General features: G+C 44.3%; 1 protein-coding gene across 1 annotated transcript in view; it reads left to right on the forward strand.

Annotated features, from left to right (window-relative positions):
- CEMIP (cell migration inducing hyaluronidase 1) overlaps positions 1-18,798 on the forward strand; it is a 139,571-nt gene that overhangs the window by 98,999 nt on the left and 21,774 nt on the right. The window contains exons 12-17 of the mRNA XM_081964966.1: positions 9,401-9,576; positions 10,707-10,916; positions 15,494-15,699; positions 16,659-16,728; positions 17,668-17,796; positions 18,513-18,598. Of these exons, the coding sequence (XP_081821092.1) occupies positions 9,401-9,576; positions 10,707-10,916; positions 15,494-15,699; positions 16,659-16,728; positions 17,668-17,796; positions 18,513-18,598 (877 nt within the window). The remainder of the gene's footprint in view (positions 1-9,400; positions 9,577-10,706; positions 10,917-15,493; positions 15,700-16,658; positions 16,729-17,667; positions 17,797-18,512; positions 18,599-18,798) is intronic.

An 18,798-nucleotide genomic window follows, 5' to 3' on the forward strand; every position in this document is an offset into this window, starting at 1 on the left:
ATGAGAGTGTTGATGGGTCTGTGACTTTGCAATGAAATTGGGCCGCGTGAGAAAAGGAGAAAGGGAGATCGGATCCTCCCCTACCTCTATCGTGGTACTGCTCATCCTTAAATCATGAATCCCGTTAACTCTGATGCAAGTGGTTCAGTAGGAAATGCAGCTTTTTTGGCTTGTGGTTGCCAGGGCTGAAAGAAAGTGGGAGGCTTATGCCAAGGAAAATATTTTTTCTGGTTTTTGAAATGCATCATAGCCTCATGATTAAAGATGGCAGGCATTTTCTCTGTAGAGAAAGTGTCTCTATAGTTCTATTTTCTTTGTCCTCCCCCTTTTTCCAGCAACATTTACATGATTAGAAAAAAATCACGCTAAATGAGTGTGATCCCCCTCAAAGATAATCCAGAGATAATAGAAAGAAAGTGGAATGTTGAATGTCTGTCCTAAGCTCCTGATGTATCCGAAAATGAGAGTGGTGGGAGAGAGCTGAAGAGGAAGGAGAGAAAAAAGATGTTGAGACTCTAGAAAGAATGCAAAGAAGAGCAACCAGGATGATTAAGGGACTGGAGGCTAAAACATATGACGAACGGTTGCAGGAACTGGGCATGGCTAATCTAGTGATGAGAAGGACCAAAAGAGACATGATAGCATCCTTCCAATATTTGAGGGGCTGCCACAGAGCGTAGGGGGTCAACCTGTTTTCGAAAGCATCTGAAGACCAGACAAGAAATAATGGATGGAAGCTGAACAAGGAGAGAGTCAACCTAGAAATAAGGAGGAGCTTTCTGACAGTGAGACCAATCAACCCGCGGAACAGAAGTTGCCTTCAGAAGTTGTGGGAGCTTCATCACTTGAGACTTTCAAGAAGAGATTGGACTGCCATCTGTCAGAAATGGTGTAGGGTCTCCTGCTTGAGCGGGGGGTTGGACTAGATGACCTATAAGGTATCTTCCAACTCTTGTTAATCTGAAATGCTTAAAGAATTCCTTCCTTTTGCTTGTCCCGAGAATAACAAACCAACAGGGTCGAAAGGGACACTGGAGGCCTTCTAGTCCAACCCCTGCTCAAGCAGGGGACCGTCCACCATTTCAGACAAGAGACTGTCCAGTCTCTTCTGAATAGCCTCCAGTGATGGAGCACCCACAACTTCTGGAGGCAAGTCGTTCCACTGGTTCATTGTTCCCACTCTTCGGAAATTTCTCTTTAGTTGCTGCTTTGCTCTTCCCATTGATCGCTTTGCATTTGGGGAGCTGGTGACTTTAAAGACCCAACGCCATGCGTGGATCTGTGGTCCAGGGGAAAAAAATTACCCAGTTTTCTAAGTTTTCTTTCTCCGGAATGGTAGGATTACAATAAATACCTTTACCAGTAAACTTAAAGGTAAAGGTTCCCCTCGCACATACCTGGGAGCTCACTCCGTTACGCGGCGCTAGGGATTCGAACCACCAAACTGCCAACCTTTCTGATCAACAAGCTCAGCGTCTTAGCCACTGAGCCACCACGTGCCTCTACCAGTTAACTTAGACAGCAATATTTTTCATATTCTGCACACAGAAGACTTGCTGAAGGAAGGGAACCATTTTAGAGCAATTTAAATTTGTGGTATAAACAGCTTCCCGGAGGATCAGCAAGGAATCAAGCCTCTTTTGTTTGTCAGTAGCAAAGACCATTAAATTGGTTGTGAAGAATTGCGGTCACCCCCCTTCCTCCTTCCTGCCAATCTACTTTTAACTCTTTAAAATTAAGGCAATTTAACATCAATGATTCAACTCAAGAAAGCCATCAAAACGGATTAGACATCTGGCATTGGAGGGCCTGTTTTGTTCATTCCCATAAAGTAGCTGCGATGAGAGGAAAGTTATCTCCTTACCAACAAAAAAACAACAACCCGCTAGCGGACTTGGTGGGGATGGCTGAGAATATTATCAAAAAGCAAACAGGTACCAGTCACCCAGGGTTGGTTTCTATCCATCCATCTTATCGTTGTCTTATTCATTTTTTCTCTTCCCTTGGCATCCTTCCAACAAAAGCACTAAGTTGTAAGTTACCTGCTATCTTTATTTCTCAACAATATCGGCAGGACAATTTTAGATCCCGGAGTAATTTTAGAAAGAATGACGATGCAGAAGGCCTGGGCTTTGTAACATGCCAACTTTCCGTTCCTTTCTTCTTTCTTTCTAAAGCCAAGCGTGTTACGCGACCCGATGAAAAATAATAGCGGTTTGCGCATTGGCATCTTCACCACTGCCTCATTTAACATGACTTTTCGACCACCGTGTTTCCCCGAAAAATAAGACCCTGTCTGTTCTGTACTGAGAACTGTGGGGGGTTGCCAAATTACTGAAGTGCAAGCAGGAATAAAGGCTAACAGGTTTATTCCTACAACGATAACAAGCTAACAGTGAAACGGGCTCAGTGACAGGCAACAGCTGACGCTTCCGTCTGACAGCTCCCTTTTATACCTCAGCTGTCAGGAGGCCAGCCAATCAGCTGCTAGCTCAGCTCCCACCAAAATGGTGGACCAGAGTGTAAACCTAGAATATGACACTGTCTTATATATATTTTTGCCACCAAAAAGGCACCAGGTCTTATTTTGGGAGGGGGGGGAGAGGGATGTCATCCACTCACTCACCTCACTTGTGCATGTCGCCCTTGGCCTTCTTTTCACTGTCGGAAAAACTTCTGCAGCTGGCAAGACTTTCCTGAAAGTCTCTCAGCGCGGGCTCAGCAAACCGGTAGTAAACCGGTTACAAACCCATCACTGGGGCAGACCCATGTAAAGCACATTACAGTAGTCCACCCAGGAGGTGACTAGGGCATGAGTGACTATGACCAGATATCAGCAGCCTTCTCCGGGTCTCAGTTTCCTTGTGGGAAGAGAAAGTCAAAACATTAACCATGGTGGCGCAATGGTTAGAGTGCAGTACTGCAGGCTACTTCTGCTGACTGCTGTCTGCCTGCAATTTAGCAGTTCAAATCTCACCAGGCTCAAGGTTGACTCAGCCTTCCATCCTTCCGAGGTGGGTCAAATGAGGGCCCAGATTGTTGGGGACAATAGGTTGACTCTGTAAACCGCTTAGAGAGGGCTGTAAAGCACTGTAAAGCGGTCTATAAGTCTAAATGCTATTGCTATTATTGACGAAGGACCGATTTCCTGAACCTCCTTCCTCAACGCTCCTGTCCCACAACACTCAGTTTCATTTCCTTTCATGACTGCTATGCCTGAAATTGGTTGCCACTGCAAGAATGTCACAGGGAAAGCATCTTCTAAAGAAAGTTTTCTTTCGTAAAATAAAATTTGAAGAAGACCTAGTCGGACATCAGCTATGTGGGATGATTTTGTTTTCTAAACAGCCCGTATACCAATGGGTGAAGTTCAGAAGTCCATGTAAGATTTCAATTCCCATGCCAGGCAAATGGGTGAAAGGAAATACCTCCCTTATTTGAGATATTGCAGTTTTCCTTTCTTGCGTCAGATTTGGGTTTTCCTGACATGGGCGAGTTCTGAGATTCCCCTCCTCCCTTTTCTGTGAAGGATTCGATGCTTTTGATGCTTTGCATCCGGACTTTGCTGAATTGGAGACTCGGAGCAAAAGCAGACAAAGGGCTGCAGGAAAGCAGGAAGGGAGGTTCTGGGAAAAAGGAGATCAAACAAAACCTAAAATCCCTGCTGTTATCTTTCGACTTGTAACTACGTGGAGGTGAGGCTGCTTTCAAATCTGGGGAGCATTGTAGGTGGACAGAAATGATGCAATGCCCCCTTTTCACGTAAGAGAGAAAACGGCGAATAAATTGGCAGGCAAAATGATCAGATAGACTAGCCTGGTTTTTATAGAGGGCTTGTGATGACCGCGGGACAAGGCATGAAGGTCACACAGCCAGCTGAGAGTTCAAATGCCCCTTTAACGCTCCAAACCTCCCCCCAAACACTCCCACGTTCTTGGCAAGTCCCAGAGCAAAGCGTACATGCACACACCCATGGCAAACCTCTGGCTGCCCGCAGTCCAGCAAAGGAAAGGAACAGGGAAACAATGAGTGCACAAACAAAGCACTGGATCCACGAAGTCCAAAGAAGCAACCAGTCCAAATGTCTGTACTGGCACACCAAACTCTACAAATTCCGTGTTTGTTCCCGACAAACTCCCCTCCCCACAGCATCTCCTTAAATCTCAGTCCACAGGTGTGCCTTGTGAAAGAGGGGCGCTCTCCTCTTGAGTTGTCAGGTTGGCCTCCACTGTTCCCATCTTCTCTCCACTCTCCATGCTCGGATCAGGAGGAGGCAGTCCTTGCTCATCGCCTGAGCTCAGTCGCTCCTCGTTTCCATTGCTTGCCCTCTCTCGGTCATCCTCCCCCTATTTCTCCCTGCTGACAAGCCATCCCAATCCTGAGGGGTCTTGGGCTGCCTTGTCCCGCTTCTCCCCACATTCCTCCAAATCCAATGAAGCTGCCCCTTCAATCTCCGTCAGCTACAGCTCCAGTTCGTCATCCTCAGCAAATTCAGGCTCCGATGTGGCCATGACAGGGCTGTTTCCAGTTTGGCCTTTGCTAATATCTTGGACTCTGAACAGGGTTACACAAAATGGATTATCCATAGATTTCTGCAAAGGTTTACCTTAAATCCATGGGAATCCTAACAGTGTGTAAAATGTATGGGATGTCTGAAGTCAGATGGAGGGTTGGTTTATAGTCCCCATTGTCTACTGTATCTTCTTTAAAAATGAATAATGCCAAGTTTTTTTTTTGGGGGGGGGGGAACATAGTGACCTAGCGGTTAAGGCTTGTTGACCAGAAGGTAGACAGTTCGAGACCCATGATGGAGTGAGCTCCTGTTCCTTGCTCCAGCTCCTGCCCTCCTACAGTTTGAAAGCATGCTAATGCAAGTATATAAATAGGTACCACTTTGATGGGAAGATAATAGCATTCCGTAGCCTCAGCATATCGTCCTGCCAGCCACATGAACCATGGAAGCATCTTCAGACAACACTGGCTCCCTTTGGCTAGGAATCAGGGATACGTACTTCCCGTAGTGTCAGACACAACTGGACAGGAGAAATGTTTGCCTTGTTTTCAACGGCAGTTTCGCCCTTCAGAACCGTTTGTCGTTCAAACACACCCATAGTTGTGTTCACTCAACCCACTGAAGTGAATCAAGTTTAGCAGATCCATTTGTCTCAAAGTACATCATTTAGTTAGATTGCTTTGTGGCTGAGCATGTTGTGAGAACCGGGCTCATTCGGTTGGCTTATCATCCAGTGCCTTGTGAAAATGGGTTCGTTCGGAAACCAGGTTTATGACATGATCATGTAATGCATGCAGATAGGTAGATAGGAAGCAAGGCAAGCAATGAGTAGTGCTTATTATAAAGATAAATATCTGAAATGTTTTGATTACTATGAGCTACTTCCTCTGAATGCGTGGTTCAGAAAATTCCATACCAGGATGGCTCATCTCCAGAGGGATAATTTTAAAAAGTTTTTTTTTTAAATTGATTTATGTTCCATCCTGATGCATTTCTCAAAAGCCTTGTGTGATATGCCCCAGATCTTCGAAAGTTGATCCTAAGAAGTTATTGTTAGTTTGATGAAAGAAGAAAGCGATTAAGTACCTGACTGGAGAATGCTCACCTTAATGATATTTAATTTTAACAAATTAAGTGCCAACCAGGCCAATCTTTAATTTTGTCTTGTCCCAGACACTGCTTTGTAGAGTATGATTGCTGGAATACCACTCCAAGGCTAAATTTTGATCTTTAGCCTGGGGAAAGCCATGCATCCCTCTGACTTATCTTCTCAGGTTCTCCTAATGCAAAAGCTTTTGCATGCATTTAAAAAAAAAATTAGCAGCTTAAATTGCTCAAGAATAAGGCCTCGAGGAAGTCTATCAATAATATGCATGCCAGTGTCTATATAGTGCAAAATAAGTGCCCTCCAGCATATGGACAAATATCATCCTCCAGAATTTCTCAGCTGGACTGGCTAGTCCGTCGAGAATTCTGCAAGGGATTGGTAAAATGCAATAGAGAGGTTCAATACAGAGGAACAGAGTTGGAAGGGACCTTGTAGGTCATCTAGTCCAACCCCATGCCCAAGCAGGAGACCCTACACCATTTCTGACAGATGGCACTCCAATCGTTTCTTGAAAGCTTCCAGTGATGAAGCTCCCACACGATAAACGTTTTTGCATTGTGAGAAGATTTAAATACATCTGCAGATCTTTTGCAGATCCCCTTTCTTGGCAATTTGCAAAGTGAATTTGCGAACTTCTGCATTCACAGAAAAGGCTTTTCAGATGTACCGGCCTTCACTCTTAGATATAAGCTTGATTTACTGCTGTTCTGGATAAGATGGTTTTTGTTTCGTTGTATTCTGTACAGTTGGCAGCTTCCTGTGGTTGTTATCTAATGCAAATTGGCCTGCCTTTAATGTGTGCTTCTCAATGTTATGTGCATAAGAGTCCTGCCATTGTAGGTTTCTTCTGCATTATTCATGTTAAACCTTTCTTGGAATCCAGTGGCTTCTGGTTCCCTCTCTTCTCCCAGGCACGTGGGTTGAGCTACATTTAAAATGCCAAGATCCCAAAATTTAAGGCTAAAAAAAAAAACACTGATAACCGACACTATGCAATCAGATAACCAAAACTCAAATTGCTTTTCAGCAGCTGTTACTGAATAAACTAGAATTCTACTCCTTTCTTTTAAGACCTGAATAGTTCAAAACAACTCACTTGTATGGGACAAAAACATGAATAACAGAATCACAGATTTGGAAAGGACCTTCTAGTCCAACCCTCTGCTCAAGCGGGAAACCCTATACTATGTCAGACAAATCTCTTCTTAAAATCCTCTGGTGTTGGAGTACCCACAACGTCTAAAGACAAGCCTCATTAATTGTTGTCACTATCAGAAAATTTCTCCTTAGTTCTAGTTTCCTAGTTCTAATTTCCATCCATTGCTTCTTGTCCCACCTTCAGGTGCTTTGGAGAATAGGTTGGTCCCCTCTTCTTTGTGGCATATTTTCTTTCCGCAGGACACACATATTTTGAAATGTGAAGTCTGGGGGAAAGTTTAGGAAGGAAATTAATACTTCGCCGTCACTATTTTCCCTCTCCTCCTGATTGAATTCTTTCAGCGAAAGCCTTTAAGAAGTAAACATGCTTCCTTCCACTTTTCTTTTGTGTTCACCTCTTTAATCAGTTCTTTCAGAGGTGATCTTAATAAGCAGGAGCAATGCATATTTTGTGTAAAAACATTTTAAAACCCATTACGGATCAATTTTCTTTTATTCTAAGAAAAAAACATCAAGCTATAAGGCCTTGAGTGATGCAGATTTTACAAAACCTGCAGAATATTGAAAAAAAATCTCTGCATGCTACTTCACTTCTGTTGTTTTGTATGTCATGAATTGCATGTCATTTATCCCATTCGACATGTAATCCGAATATTGAAACTGTGTGAGATTTTGTGCAAATCTCAGCTAAGCAGATTGGCCTTCAAGGACGAAGAAACAAAAACAAAACTAGAGGCATAATTAAAGAGCCCTAAGTCAGATCGGGGAGAAAGGCAAACAAGCCAACTCTCTCCAGCTGTTTCTCGTGGGTATCCAGAGCTGCTCATGGATGTGGTTGGATTATTTAATGCAGGACACCGTGCACAGTTACCCTCTGATGGCATGACTTCTAAATAAACTGTGGCTATGTTCACCATCAAACAAGGCAATTCCTTTAAAGTTAATGGCTGTGGTAATAAACACGGCATCACCGCTTCTGAAGGAGAAAAACATACCTAGCTAAACTCACCTCAAACCACCCGTGGTTGTTGCCTTATCTCAGATTGTGTCAAATCAGCAGAATGCACGATGTAAACAAGGTCCAGCACTTGAGATATCAAGGAACCTCTTGCTACACATTCAACATTCTTGCCACAACATTCTTAGCAGGTCTGGGCAGATAGCTTCTGAATGCTGAGGCTAGCGTAAAAAACATTGCTGCTTCCAGGTGGATGTTTTATAATTCACTTCTCAGGGCGGTGGGTGTTTGAGCAAAGAACCATTACCCAAAGAGAACAGATTGCTTGGGATATTTTTAAACTTTTGGCATCATTCACTTAGATATAATTTTGTTTTGTTTTGTCTTTAAAAATCCACCTTGTTACCCTGTAAAGTCACAAAACTCGCTGACACCAGGTGCAATGGAAGTACAGATAGTCCTTGAGTTATAACTATTCACTTTGTGACAATGAGTTGTGGTGACGCAGTAGTTAGAGTGCAGTCATGCAGGCTACTTCTGCTGACTGCTGTCTGCCTGCAATTTAGCAGTTCAAATCTCACCAGGCTCAAGGTTGACTCAGCCTTCCATCCTTCCCAGGTGGTTAAAATGAGGACCCAGATTGTTGGGGGCAAGAGGCTGACTCTATGCTGAATATGCTTACTGACCGCTTAGAGAGGGCTGTAAAGCCCTGTAAAGCTGTATATAAGTCTAAGTGCTATTGCTATTTAAAGTTACAATGGTAATGAAAAACGGTGACGATTTTTCAGACTTAATGACCGTGGTCATGTGATCAAAATTTGGATGCTTGGCAACTGGCATGTACTTGTGACAGTTGCATAATGGCCTGGGATCAAGTGATCACATGACGTGACCACCTGAGAAGCAAAGTCGATGGAGAAGCCAGGTACACTTAACAACCGCATCACTAACTTAGCGACAGTAGGGTTTCACTCATCAAGTGTGGCAAGAAAAGTTGAAAAATGGGGCAAAGCTCACTTAACAACTCTCTTGCTTAACCACAGATATTTTGGGCTCAATTGAGGTCGTAAATTGAGATTAAGTGTATAGAGAGAGGCAGAAAAATATGTATATGGTAAAATGTGGTAAAATTCTGATAGGCATAAATCTTGGGGTTTTTTGGTATGGGTGTGGTTATGTGTTTGGAAAATGGATTCAGTTTATTGAGGACAATGGATTTGCCCATCCTTTGCTGCTTCTTGTCTTCTTCACAAGACGTCTTGGCTCTTCCCAACTTTTAGAAGGGGTTCCTGGCCATACCAATAGCACTTAGCACTTATAGCACTTAGCATACCAATAGCACTTAGCACTTAGCACTTCATGGTGCTTTCCAGCCCTCTCTAAGCGGTTTACAGAGTCAGCCAATTGCCCCCAACAATTTTGGCTCCTCATTTGACCCGCCTTGGAAGGATGGAAGGCTGAATCAACCTTGAGCCTGGTGAGATTCGAACTGTCAAATTGCAGGCAGCCAGCAGTCAACAGAAGTAACCTGCAGTACTGCACTCTAACCACTGCGCCACCATGGCTAACAGGTTGATCATGCTGATTTATTTCCCTTTGAACCTCTCCCGTTATGTTAATCTTGTCCCTTTTGTGACACCCTGACTGTTATGTTTTCCCCTAGGAAAAGCCAACTACCTTCACACCGGAGAGATAATTGACGGAGTTGACATGCGAGCGGAAGTCGGGCTGCTAACCCGGAACATTCTGGTGAAGGGAGAGATGGAGAGGAGATGTTACAATTATAAGGCCCATCTGTGTTCCTTCTTCGACTTTGACACTTTTGGTGGCCACATCAAGGTATGGCTTGTTGGTTCCCTTCCTTGGCTGGTGGAGTTCTTCTCGGTATCAAAAGCATAAAATAACATGGCAGAGATGGTAAAATTGACTGCTCTGATCAAAGGAAAGACTTTTGCTAGCTCTATTTCCAACCCCTTTGGGACTTTTTGCTTGAAACGGGAAGAAATAAAATGTTAACTTTGAAGTTGGTTGACCAGAACTATTTATGACTGCAGAAGTACGCTGTGCTATGCAGTGGTGAAATCTTTTTTTTTTTTTTTTTGCCCACCGGTTCTGTGAGGGTGGCTTTGTGGTGGTGGGGTCATGTGACTGGATGGGCATGGCAAAACCCGTTTAGGCCCTTTTTCCCACAAAAGTGCATGTGCGCTCACATTTGCAAACTGGTAGGAAAGGTAAGTATATATTACTCCTGATCTGGATCAGGGGTGGGTTCCTGCCAGTTCTAACCTCTTCTATAGAAGAGGTTCCACAAATCTACAGTGCCGTTTAGAACCGGCTCCAGCTCCCTTCCCCCGCCCGTCCGCACATCATCAAGATGAAGAGCGAGAGGAGGAATTATGGGAGTTGAAGTCTTAAAGCTATCAACTTTGAACACCCCTGGGGTTTTTTTCTAAAGAGTTAGAGGTGCAAGGGTCTTGTAAGCTTTAAGACTTGCGTGCTTCAATGCCAGAGTTCCTGAGCCAACATGACTGGAGGAGGAATTCTGAAAGTTGAAGTCCACAAGTCTTAAAGCTGTCAAGTTTGAACACTCCTGGGTTTTTTTTCTAAAGGGTTGGGGGTGCGAGGGTCTTGTAACTTGACAGCTTTAAGACTTGCATGCTTCAAATGCCAGAGTTTCTGAGCCAACATTTTGGTTGCTAAGCAAGAGCATTGTTAAGTGAGTTTCACCACATTTTACAAGTTGGCCATGCCCACCCAGTCACATGGCTGGCAAGCCACTCCCACCCAGTCACATGGCTGGCAAGCCACTCCCACAAAGCAGGCCACACCTACAGAAGAGGTTCTAAAAAAATTTGAAACCCACCACTGATCTGGATGCCCTTTGATGGTGTGCGGCGGCTGTGTGTTAATAACCTACTTAAAGATGCAAGTTCAGAGATTTTCATTCCATATTTATCTCTCTTTTCTAGATTGAGTTTGGATTTAAATCGGTCCACATGGAAGGCCTGGAGCTGAAGCATATGGGCCAGCAGCTGCTGGGTCACTACCCAATTCATTTCCACATGGCTCAAGACGTGGATGAGAAGGGAGGCTACGAGCCTCCTACTTACGTGAAAGATATGTCTATCCATCACACCTTCTCTCGTTGTGTCACCGTGCATGGCTCCAACGGTTTGCTGGTAAGATGCTGGGATTTGGTTCTTCTATTCCTGTAAAGATGAGATGGCATCAGCTAGACGGAAATTGACAGGTTTTCTGATCTGATCTGATTATGCATCCAGTAAAGAGAGGAGACGGGAAAGTAAAACTTCCCTTGAGATGATCTCAGCGGGTGGTGGTTTTGTAGACCATCAATATTGTTTTCTTGGTCACAATTCTAGAGCAGTTTGACATTTCCTTTTTCCTTTTTTAAATATCCAGTTCAGCCTAAAGTTTGGATATCTGTTGCAAGGTAGACTGCATCCTGCTTTTTTAAAATATATAATTAGCCAAGCTAGGTTCTAAGAATTGCCGCTTGCAAGGTGAGTCTAGTGCAGGTAATATTTGGATGAAGGGTTGATGGTCCCTTTTGCATTCTCAAAACATATTCCAGGCTGTCATGTCAGCAAGGATGGGACCATTGCCCATTCTTCTTCTCATCTAGAGGCTCCTTACTCCATGAACTTTGTCCCCTTTTGGGGTGCGGGGCAGGGGTGAAATCCAGCAGGTTCTGGAGAACCGGTAGCAGAAATTTTGAGTAGTTCAGAGAACCGGCAAATGCCACCTCTGACTCGCCCCAGAGGGGTGGGAATGGAGATTTTGCAGTAGCCTTCCCCTACCATGTCCACCAAACCACACCCACCAAGCCACACCATGACCACCAAGCCACCCACAATCAGTAGTAAAAAAAAATGAATTTCACCACTGGTGTGGGGTTAACATATTTAGAATGAATGAATAGAATAGAGCTGGAAGGGACATTGGAGGTCTTCTAGTCCAGCCCCCTGCATAAGCAGGAGACCCAATACCATTTCAGACAAGTGGCTCTCCAGCCTCTTAAAAGCCTCCAATGAAGCGCTCATGATTTCTTAAAGCAAGTTGTTCCACTGGTTAATTGTCCTCACTGTTAGGAAGTTTCTTCTTAATTCCAGGTTGCTTCTCTACTTGATTAGTTTCCATCCATTGCTTCTTGTCTTGCCTTGTGGTGCTTTGGAGAATACTTTGACCCCCTCTTCTTTGCGACAGCCCCTCAAAAATTGGAATACTGCTGTCATGTCACCCCTAGTTCTTCTTTTCTCTAGACTAGACAAACCCAAAGCTATATAGACACTATCGGGTAAACTTGCTTTCAAAGAGCGATGTTGTATGTTGTATTCTACATTTGGAAGCAAACGTAACTTCAAGCATTGAAAGCACCTGGTTAGGCCAGGCTTGTTGGTTGCTCAGTTGCTTGCTGTCAGTCCTTTGTAAATGGGAAGAGTTTCATTTGGACCTCTAGAATAATATATATTCATGGCTGCTGTACTTGTTTTGAACTGTCTTGGATTGCTGCTGTTTTCGTTTTGCCTCTGATAGCTGCCCCAGGTCATCCCAGCAAGGTGGATCAGCATATCAATGGCTTAACATAAACATAAATTAAATACAAGTTGCAGGTGGCACGTCTATGAGTCATAGGCATGAGCCAGCCTCAGGATGAAGGCCGCAGAGTTACCTACACGGAAATGGGAATGAGCTTTGGCAAATTCAGTTTGGTTGACTTGCAGATTGGCTTGCAAGGAATTCCCAGAGATGCTTTTCAAAAGACAACTGGACTGTCTTGATTTCTTTTTCCCCCTTGAAAACCTTGTGCTTTTCATCCAAGAAGCTCTGAAACATTTTCAAGGGGAAAAAACCCCAAGGAAGTACCTTTTGTCTTTTGAAAAGCACCTTTGGGACCTGGATGATAGGGTCTCTCCATGGACCTCTGCAAGGAATTGCTTCTCTGTATACAGAGAACTGCAACTATTTGGGGAAGCCTCTATTCCAGGGGTGTCAGACTCAAGGTCCCAGGGGCTGGATCCGGCCTGTGGGGTACTTAGTTCTGGCCTGCAGTGCTGCCCTGGAAACAGTGAAGGACTGGCCTCTGCCAGTGAAAACGGAGCTCTGTTTTCATTGGCAGAGGGTTGCAGGAGGCCATCGCTGTAAAAAACAGAGCATGAGAGGGCTGTGGGCGGCCCTCCCGAACTCTGTTTTCACTGTCAGAGGGTTGCAGGAGGCCGTGGCAGCTGAAAACGGAACTCTGTTTTTGCTGGCAGAGAGTTGCAGGAGGCCATCGCAGCCAAAAACGGAACTCTGTTTTCCCTGGCAGAGGATTGCAGGAGGCTGCAGCAGCTGAAAACAGAGCTCGGGAGCCCGTTTTCTCTGGCAGAGTGCTCAGGCCACCACAGGCAACCCAGACATGAGTGATATTGCACTGGACATGCCCACCCTCCCGAGGTCAAACACAACCTTGATGCAGCCCTCAATGAAACCGAGTTTGACACCCCCGCTCTATCCTACCAAGAGAACAAGGCTGCTCTCAAACATAAGAATTCATCTTAAAGGTAAAGGCTCCCCTCGCACATATGTGCTGGTCATTCCCGAATCTAGGGGGCGGTGCTCATCTCTGCTTCAAAGCTGAAGAGTCAGCACCGTCCAAAGATGTCTCCATGGTCATGGGGCCGGCATGACTAAACACCGAAGGGACATGGAACGCTGTTACCTTCCCACCAAAGGTGGTTCCTATTTTTCTACTTGCAATTTTCACGTGCTTTTGAACTGCTAGGTTGGCAAAAGCTGGGACAAATAATGGGAGCTCACTCTGTTTCGCGGCGCTAGGGATTCGAACCGCTGAACTGCTGACCTTTCTGATCGACAAGCTCAGCATCTTAGCCACTGAGCCACCGCATCCCCGCACATACCAGGGACCAAATTTCACAGGGATACCACCAAATCGCAACCTTCCTATTACCCCAGAACTGCACCAGTCTTTTAGTCCAAAGAATTCAGCTAGTCTTTAACTACATGTCTGCACAGACAGCAAAGGGTCCTAATGGGGCAGCTTATCTGGTGTGAAAAACACCATACATGACTGAACCCCCCCCCTCCCGCCCCACCCCACCCCTTACCCAGGAGAGGCCGGTAAATCAGTCTGGGCTGGCTGCCATCTGTACCAGTTAAAATGTAAAATGTTGCTCTGGTTGTAATTGAGGTTTTAAAGTGCCCTGCATTTCTGCTCTCCTCATTGCCTTCCTAAAGGCTGTGGCACCCTGGCGAAAGCTGCCGCCTTCAGATTCTGGCCCCGAGTTATGGGGAGGGATGTTGGTATTTATGGCCGCGGGGGCCGCATGTTCAGCCAGAAAACATTGATATGCTCTATATATGTACGGGAAGCGGTCCCTGGGTGCAAAACGTAACGAAGCTTGGCAGAGCGCCTGCCAAAAGGAAGAGGTTCCAGATGCATTTCGAAGCTGACCGTTAACTGTGGCCGTTATTGCATCTGGTAGTGGGGTAATTTCCATTTTTAATTCATGGCTCTGGCTTTAACGGGAGAAAAAGCCCATCCCTGTTCCTTTGGCTGGTTTTTAGGCATTGCTCGTTTATAAATTCTCTTGACTTAAAGCCATGTCTTCTGTCGGGCACATGATGCTCGAAGGAGTGAAGGAAGGGGGAGGAGGAGAAGAGAATTAAAGCCAGTATCCTGCTCCAGTTTACAGCTCTTATACTTTATTGCAGTGATGACAAACCTTTTCGGCACTGAGTGCCCAAATTAGAAAGTGCGTGCATATGCGCATGCGCCAGAGCACCGGAAACCCAAAATGCAGCTGGCCTGTGTGTGCATGCCTTGGGGGGGGGGGGGGTTCAGGCCATTTTTCAGACTGGTTTTTGAGGGATCAAAAACGGCCCCAAAATGGCTTGGAAAATGGCCTGAAACACCCCAAAAGAGGGTGTGTTTTTCAGTCATTTTTCAGGCCGTTTTCTGGCGGCAGTTGGTTGGCGCACATGCGCGTGCTGGAAACCAGAAAATGCAGCTGGTATCTGCCTGCTTGCCCACAGAGAGGGATCCGCGTGACACCTCTGGCACTCATGCCATAGGTTTGCCATCACGGCTCTACTGCATGTACCTTATTTGGATGAAGAAAAAGCCTCTTCTACGTACTTGCTTTTATCCGTTGCAAGAATGGGGAGAAGGAATTGTTTCCTTGAAATAGAAGTTTTGTGTCCGTGCAAGCAAGAGACCATAAGCAATGGCACTTATTGTAGATTCATACACCGCAGTGCTTTACGGTCCTCTCTAAGTGGTTTACAAGTCAGCATATTTCCCCCAACCGTCTGGGTCCTCATTTTCCAAGGCACCTGAGGGTAGAACAAGAAGCAATGGGTGGAAATTAATCAAGGAGAGAAGCAACCTAGAACTAAGGAGAAATTTCCTGACAGTGAGAACAATCAATCAGTGGAAAAACCTGCCTCCAGAAGTTGTGACTGCTCCAACACTGTAAATTTTTAAGAAGATATTGGATAACCATTTCTCTGAAGTGGTGTAGGGGTTCCTACCTTAGCAGGGGGTTGGACTAGAAGACCTCCAAGGTCCCTTTCAACTCTGTTATTCTAATCTATTCTTCGGTTTGATGGGGTATTGGAAGCTGAGCATTCTTGGAGCTGTGTCCTTTACACACTTTTGTTGAGAGGAAGGCTTGTCCTTGGACCATCCTGGGCACAGATCCATCATACATCTTCTTGCTATTTTTTGTCCATTCAGATCAAGGACGTGGTTGGGTATGACTCATTGGGTCATTGCTTTTTCACTGAAGATGGGCCTGAAGTACGTAATACCTTTGATCACTGCCTTGGACTTGTGGTGAAACCAGGCACTTTGCTACCGTCTGACCGGGACACCAGAATGTGCAAGACCATCACTGAAGATGCTTATGCAGGATATGTCCCAAAACCTAGACAGGATTGCAAGTGAGTAAGGAAACATTTCATTTTTAAATTATCTCTGGCTTACAGAATGTTGCACGGCTAGCTGAGCATACGAGGAGAACTCATAACCAAATGAAATGTTCATTCTTCTGCTTGCATAAAATAGCCACCTGAACATTGGGTCCTTCCCAAAAAAGGCATTTTTCATGAGGAACATCAGACCAAATCAAAAACGTTTCAATTCTTTTGCTCTCCAGACCAAATCAAAAACATTTAAGTTATTTTGCTCTCCGGTGGGAGAACAGAAGTGTGCACCTTATTCATCATTCCTTTTTAAAATGCCTGGAAAACAAAAGGCCTAGCTATTATTTCGGACCAAGATTTAACTTTTCATTCATTATTTTCCACCGGATGCCCTAATTAAATCATGAGCCTCGAGCCAAGCTTCAAAAGAAATCCAGTTATTTATAAGGAGCAACATATCAGCACATGCCCAAATGAAGCCAGCTCTGACCCCACATAATTTACGGCCCAAGTATGATCCTGTTTCCCCTCTCCTCCCAGTGTGTGTCATAAATCACATTCTCCAATGGAGCACTTTCCCGGGCTGCAGAGATCATGCCCCTACGGCTGGGAGACAACCTTGAGAAAGATATGCGTAGAATGGGCTTCTGGTTGTGGCTGCTGTGCTGTTCCATCAGTTCCCCTCTCCCTTGCCTGTGGCAACTTGCGTTTGCGAGTTGACACTCTGTTTTTGAGGCGGTATCAGACATGCATGATTTCTGGGCATCAATTGAACTGGATAAAGTTCCATGGATACATCATACAGTTCCTAAATGCACAGCCCGCCCGGATTAAGGAAAATGGTCCTTCTACTTATCCTGAATCATTTTTCACAGAAAATGCTTGGGTTTTATTTCATGTATGACATTTATATGCTGCCCATCTCACTGTGACGCAACTGCCTTTGCTTTCTCATACTTGGTTATCTTATCCAACAGTGCCGTATCAGTTTTCTGGCTGGCAAACCCACACAACAACCTCATAAACTGTGCAGCTGCAGGATCTGAAGTGAGTATGATGATTTTCCCTCTCGGGGCCAAAAGTTTTCCAATGGGAACAAAAGTGCCATTTGTGGGCATGCTTAGCAGGATGAGATTCTTTCATCCAACATGGGTTGGGAACAAAAGCTTACTAACCCATCAGCCGGTTTGCAAATCATTTCTGTAAAATAACCCTTTTGTTTCCTGAGTAATTGTGAGAGACCAGCCCTTTCTTGAATTAAAATTGATCGCACCCTAAACACATACAAAAAGTATTATTTTTAGGGTGTGGAAGAATTACAATATATTTCCTGAAAACCATTCTGCAAAGATATGTCTGTGCGCATCGTTATTTTTAAAAGCAAATTTTCCAGTTGAGAATCCAGAGCAGTGATTTATGCATAATTGTAACCAAGAGCTTCCCCAAAGCAGCTGATCTTACTGAATCTTTGTTGGAGATTGAAGGATCCAAGAGAGAGAGAGGAAGAGTAACAGGCTTCAATGGAGCTCCTTTGATGTTCTTTTGACATAAGTCTTGTTGCTATTTGGAGGACTCGTGTAGGAGAAGCGAGCCTGAAACTACAGCTCGCTAAGTAGCTGATGGGAATTCTCATGCACAACAATGCCAAGGAGAGAATGGAATAATGTACAGAAAGAGGGTAAAATGTCCTGCTCTTGTAGAGAGGATAGAAAGGAAGCAGGTGCAGAATTGTATGTCACACAGAATTGTGGTCTTTGATCTCCTAGGAAGCTTTAATTACTTATACTATGCATATTGTGAGCCATGAAAACTAGATCAACACTTGCAAAGTTCAAAGAACATACCCACCAGCTGTTCTATTCTATTCTATTCTATTCTATTCTATTCTATTCTATTCTATGTAAAATAATTAGATTTTCCTTGTTTGCAATATCTCACGTAACCCAGTTATGCTTTGTCTGAAACCTTTGTTGTTTTCCTCTGCAGGAAACAGGATTTTGGTTTGTGTTACATCACGTGCCAACAGGACTTTCTGTCGGAATGTACCCACCTGGCTATTCGGAGCACCTTCCAATGGGCTCATTTTATAACAATCGGGCCCACTCCAACTACAGAGTAAGTCCACCGTGAAAACACACACAAGCTGCGCTTCATGTGGTTTAATGCTCGTTTTCCTCTTCTCCGATTTCTGACGGAGAAAGCTGTTATTGGTCACTCTTCCCCTGAAATCAATGGCCAACTCTCCTGCTATCTTTAAGCAAAGGAGAAAATATGCATATTCTGTTTTGTTACCTTTTCTCCGTGGGGAGGGAGGGAGAGAGAGGAAATAATAAATAAATAAATAAATAAATAAATAAATAAATAAATAAATAAATAAATAAATAAATAAATAAATAAGATAGGAAGGAAGGAAGGAAGGAAGGAAGGAAGGAAGGAAGGAAGGAAGGAAGGAAGAAAGAAAGAAAGAAAGAAAGAAAGAAAGAAGAAAGGGAAGGAAGGAAGGAAGGAAAGAAAGAAAAAGAAAGAAGGAAGGATGGAAGGAAGGAAAGACAGACAGACAGACAGACAGACAGACAGACAGACTGACTGACTGACTGACTGATTTCTTGGAGTCATCAATTTGAGACGGGTGGTGGAATGGTATGGAACCTCCAAAATCATGAAACTAAAAGAAAGTGTGATCCATTTTGTACCAGATAAGGCATCAAATTCCTTTGCTGTGGTTGATGTTGTTGACCGCCCCACTTAAAAAATGTATGCTTTGCCCACCCTCTTAAGATTTGTTCAGCATAGATATTGCTTACCCCAACCCCTTTCCTATTTCTCCTCAGGCTGGAATGATCATTGATAATGGAGTTAAAACAACGCCAGCATCAGCCAAAGACAAACGGCCAATCCTGACTCTGATTTCTGGAAGGTAAACTGATTTTGATGCCCTTGGATTTGGAACCACAGTTGTTGTTCCCATCCATGGGAAATTTTGCATGGATTTGGGCTATTTTCTGGCAAAGAGGATCTAACCTGCCAAGCCACAAAACATCATTATCTGGAAACACCTTTCCTACTCCAAGTCTCTGTCTTAAGTTCTCAATCTCTATAGGTTTCTAATCTTCTTCC

Source organism: Natrix helvetica (assembly GCF_964273705.1).
Source record: "Natrix helvetica genome assembly, chromosome: 12".
NCBI classification, from domain to species: Eukaryota; Metazoa; Chordata; class Lepidosauria; order Squamata; family Natricidae; genus Natrix; species Natrix helvetica.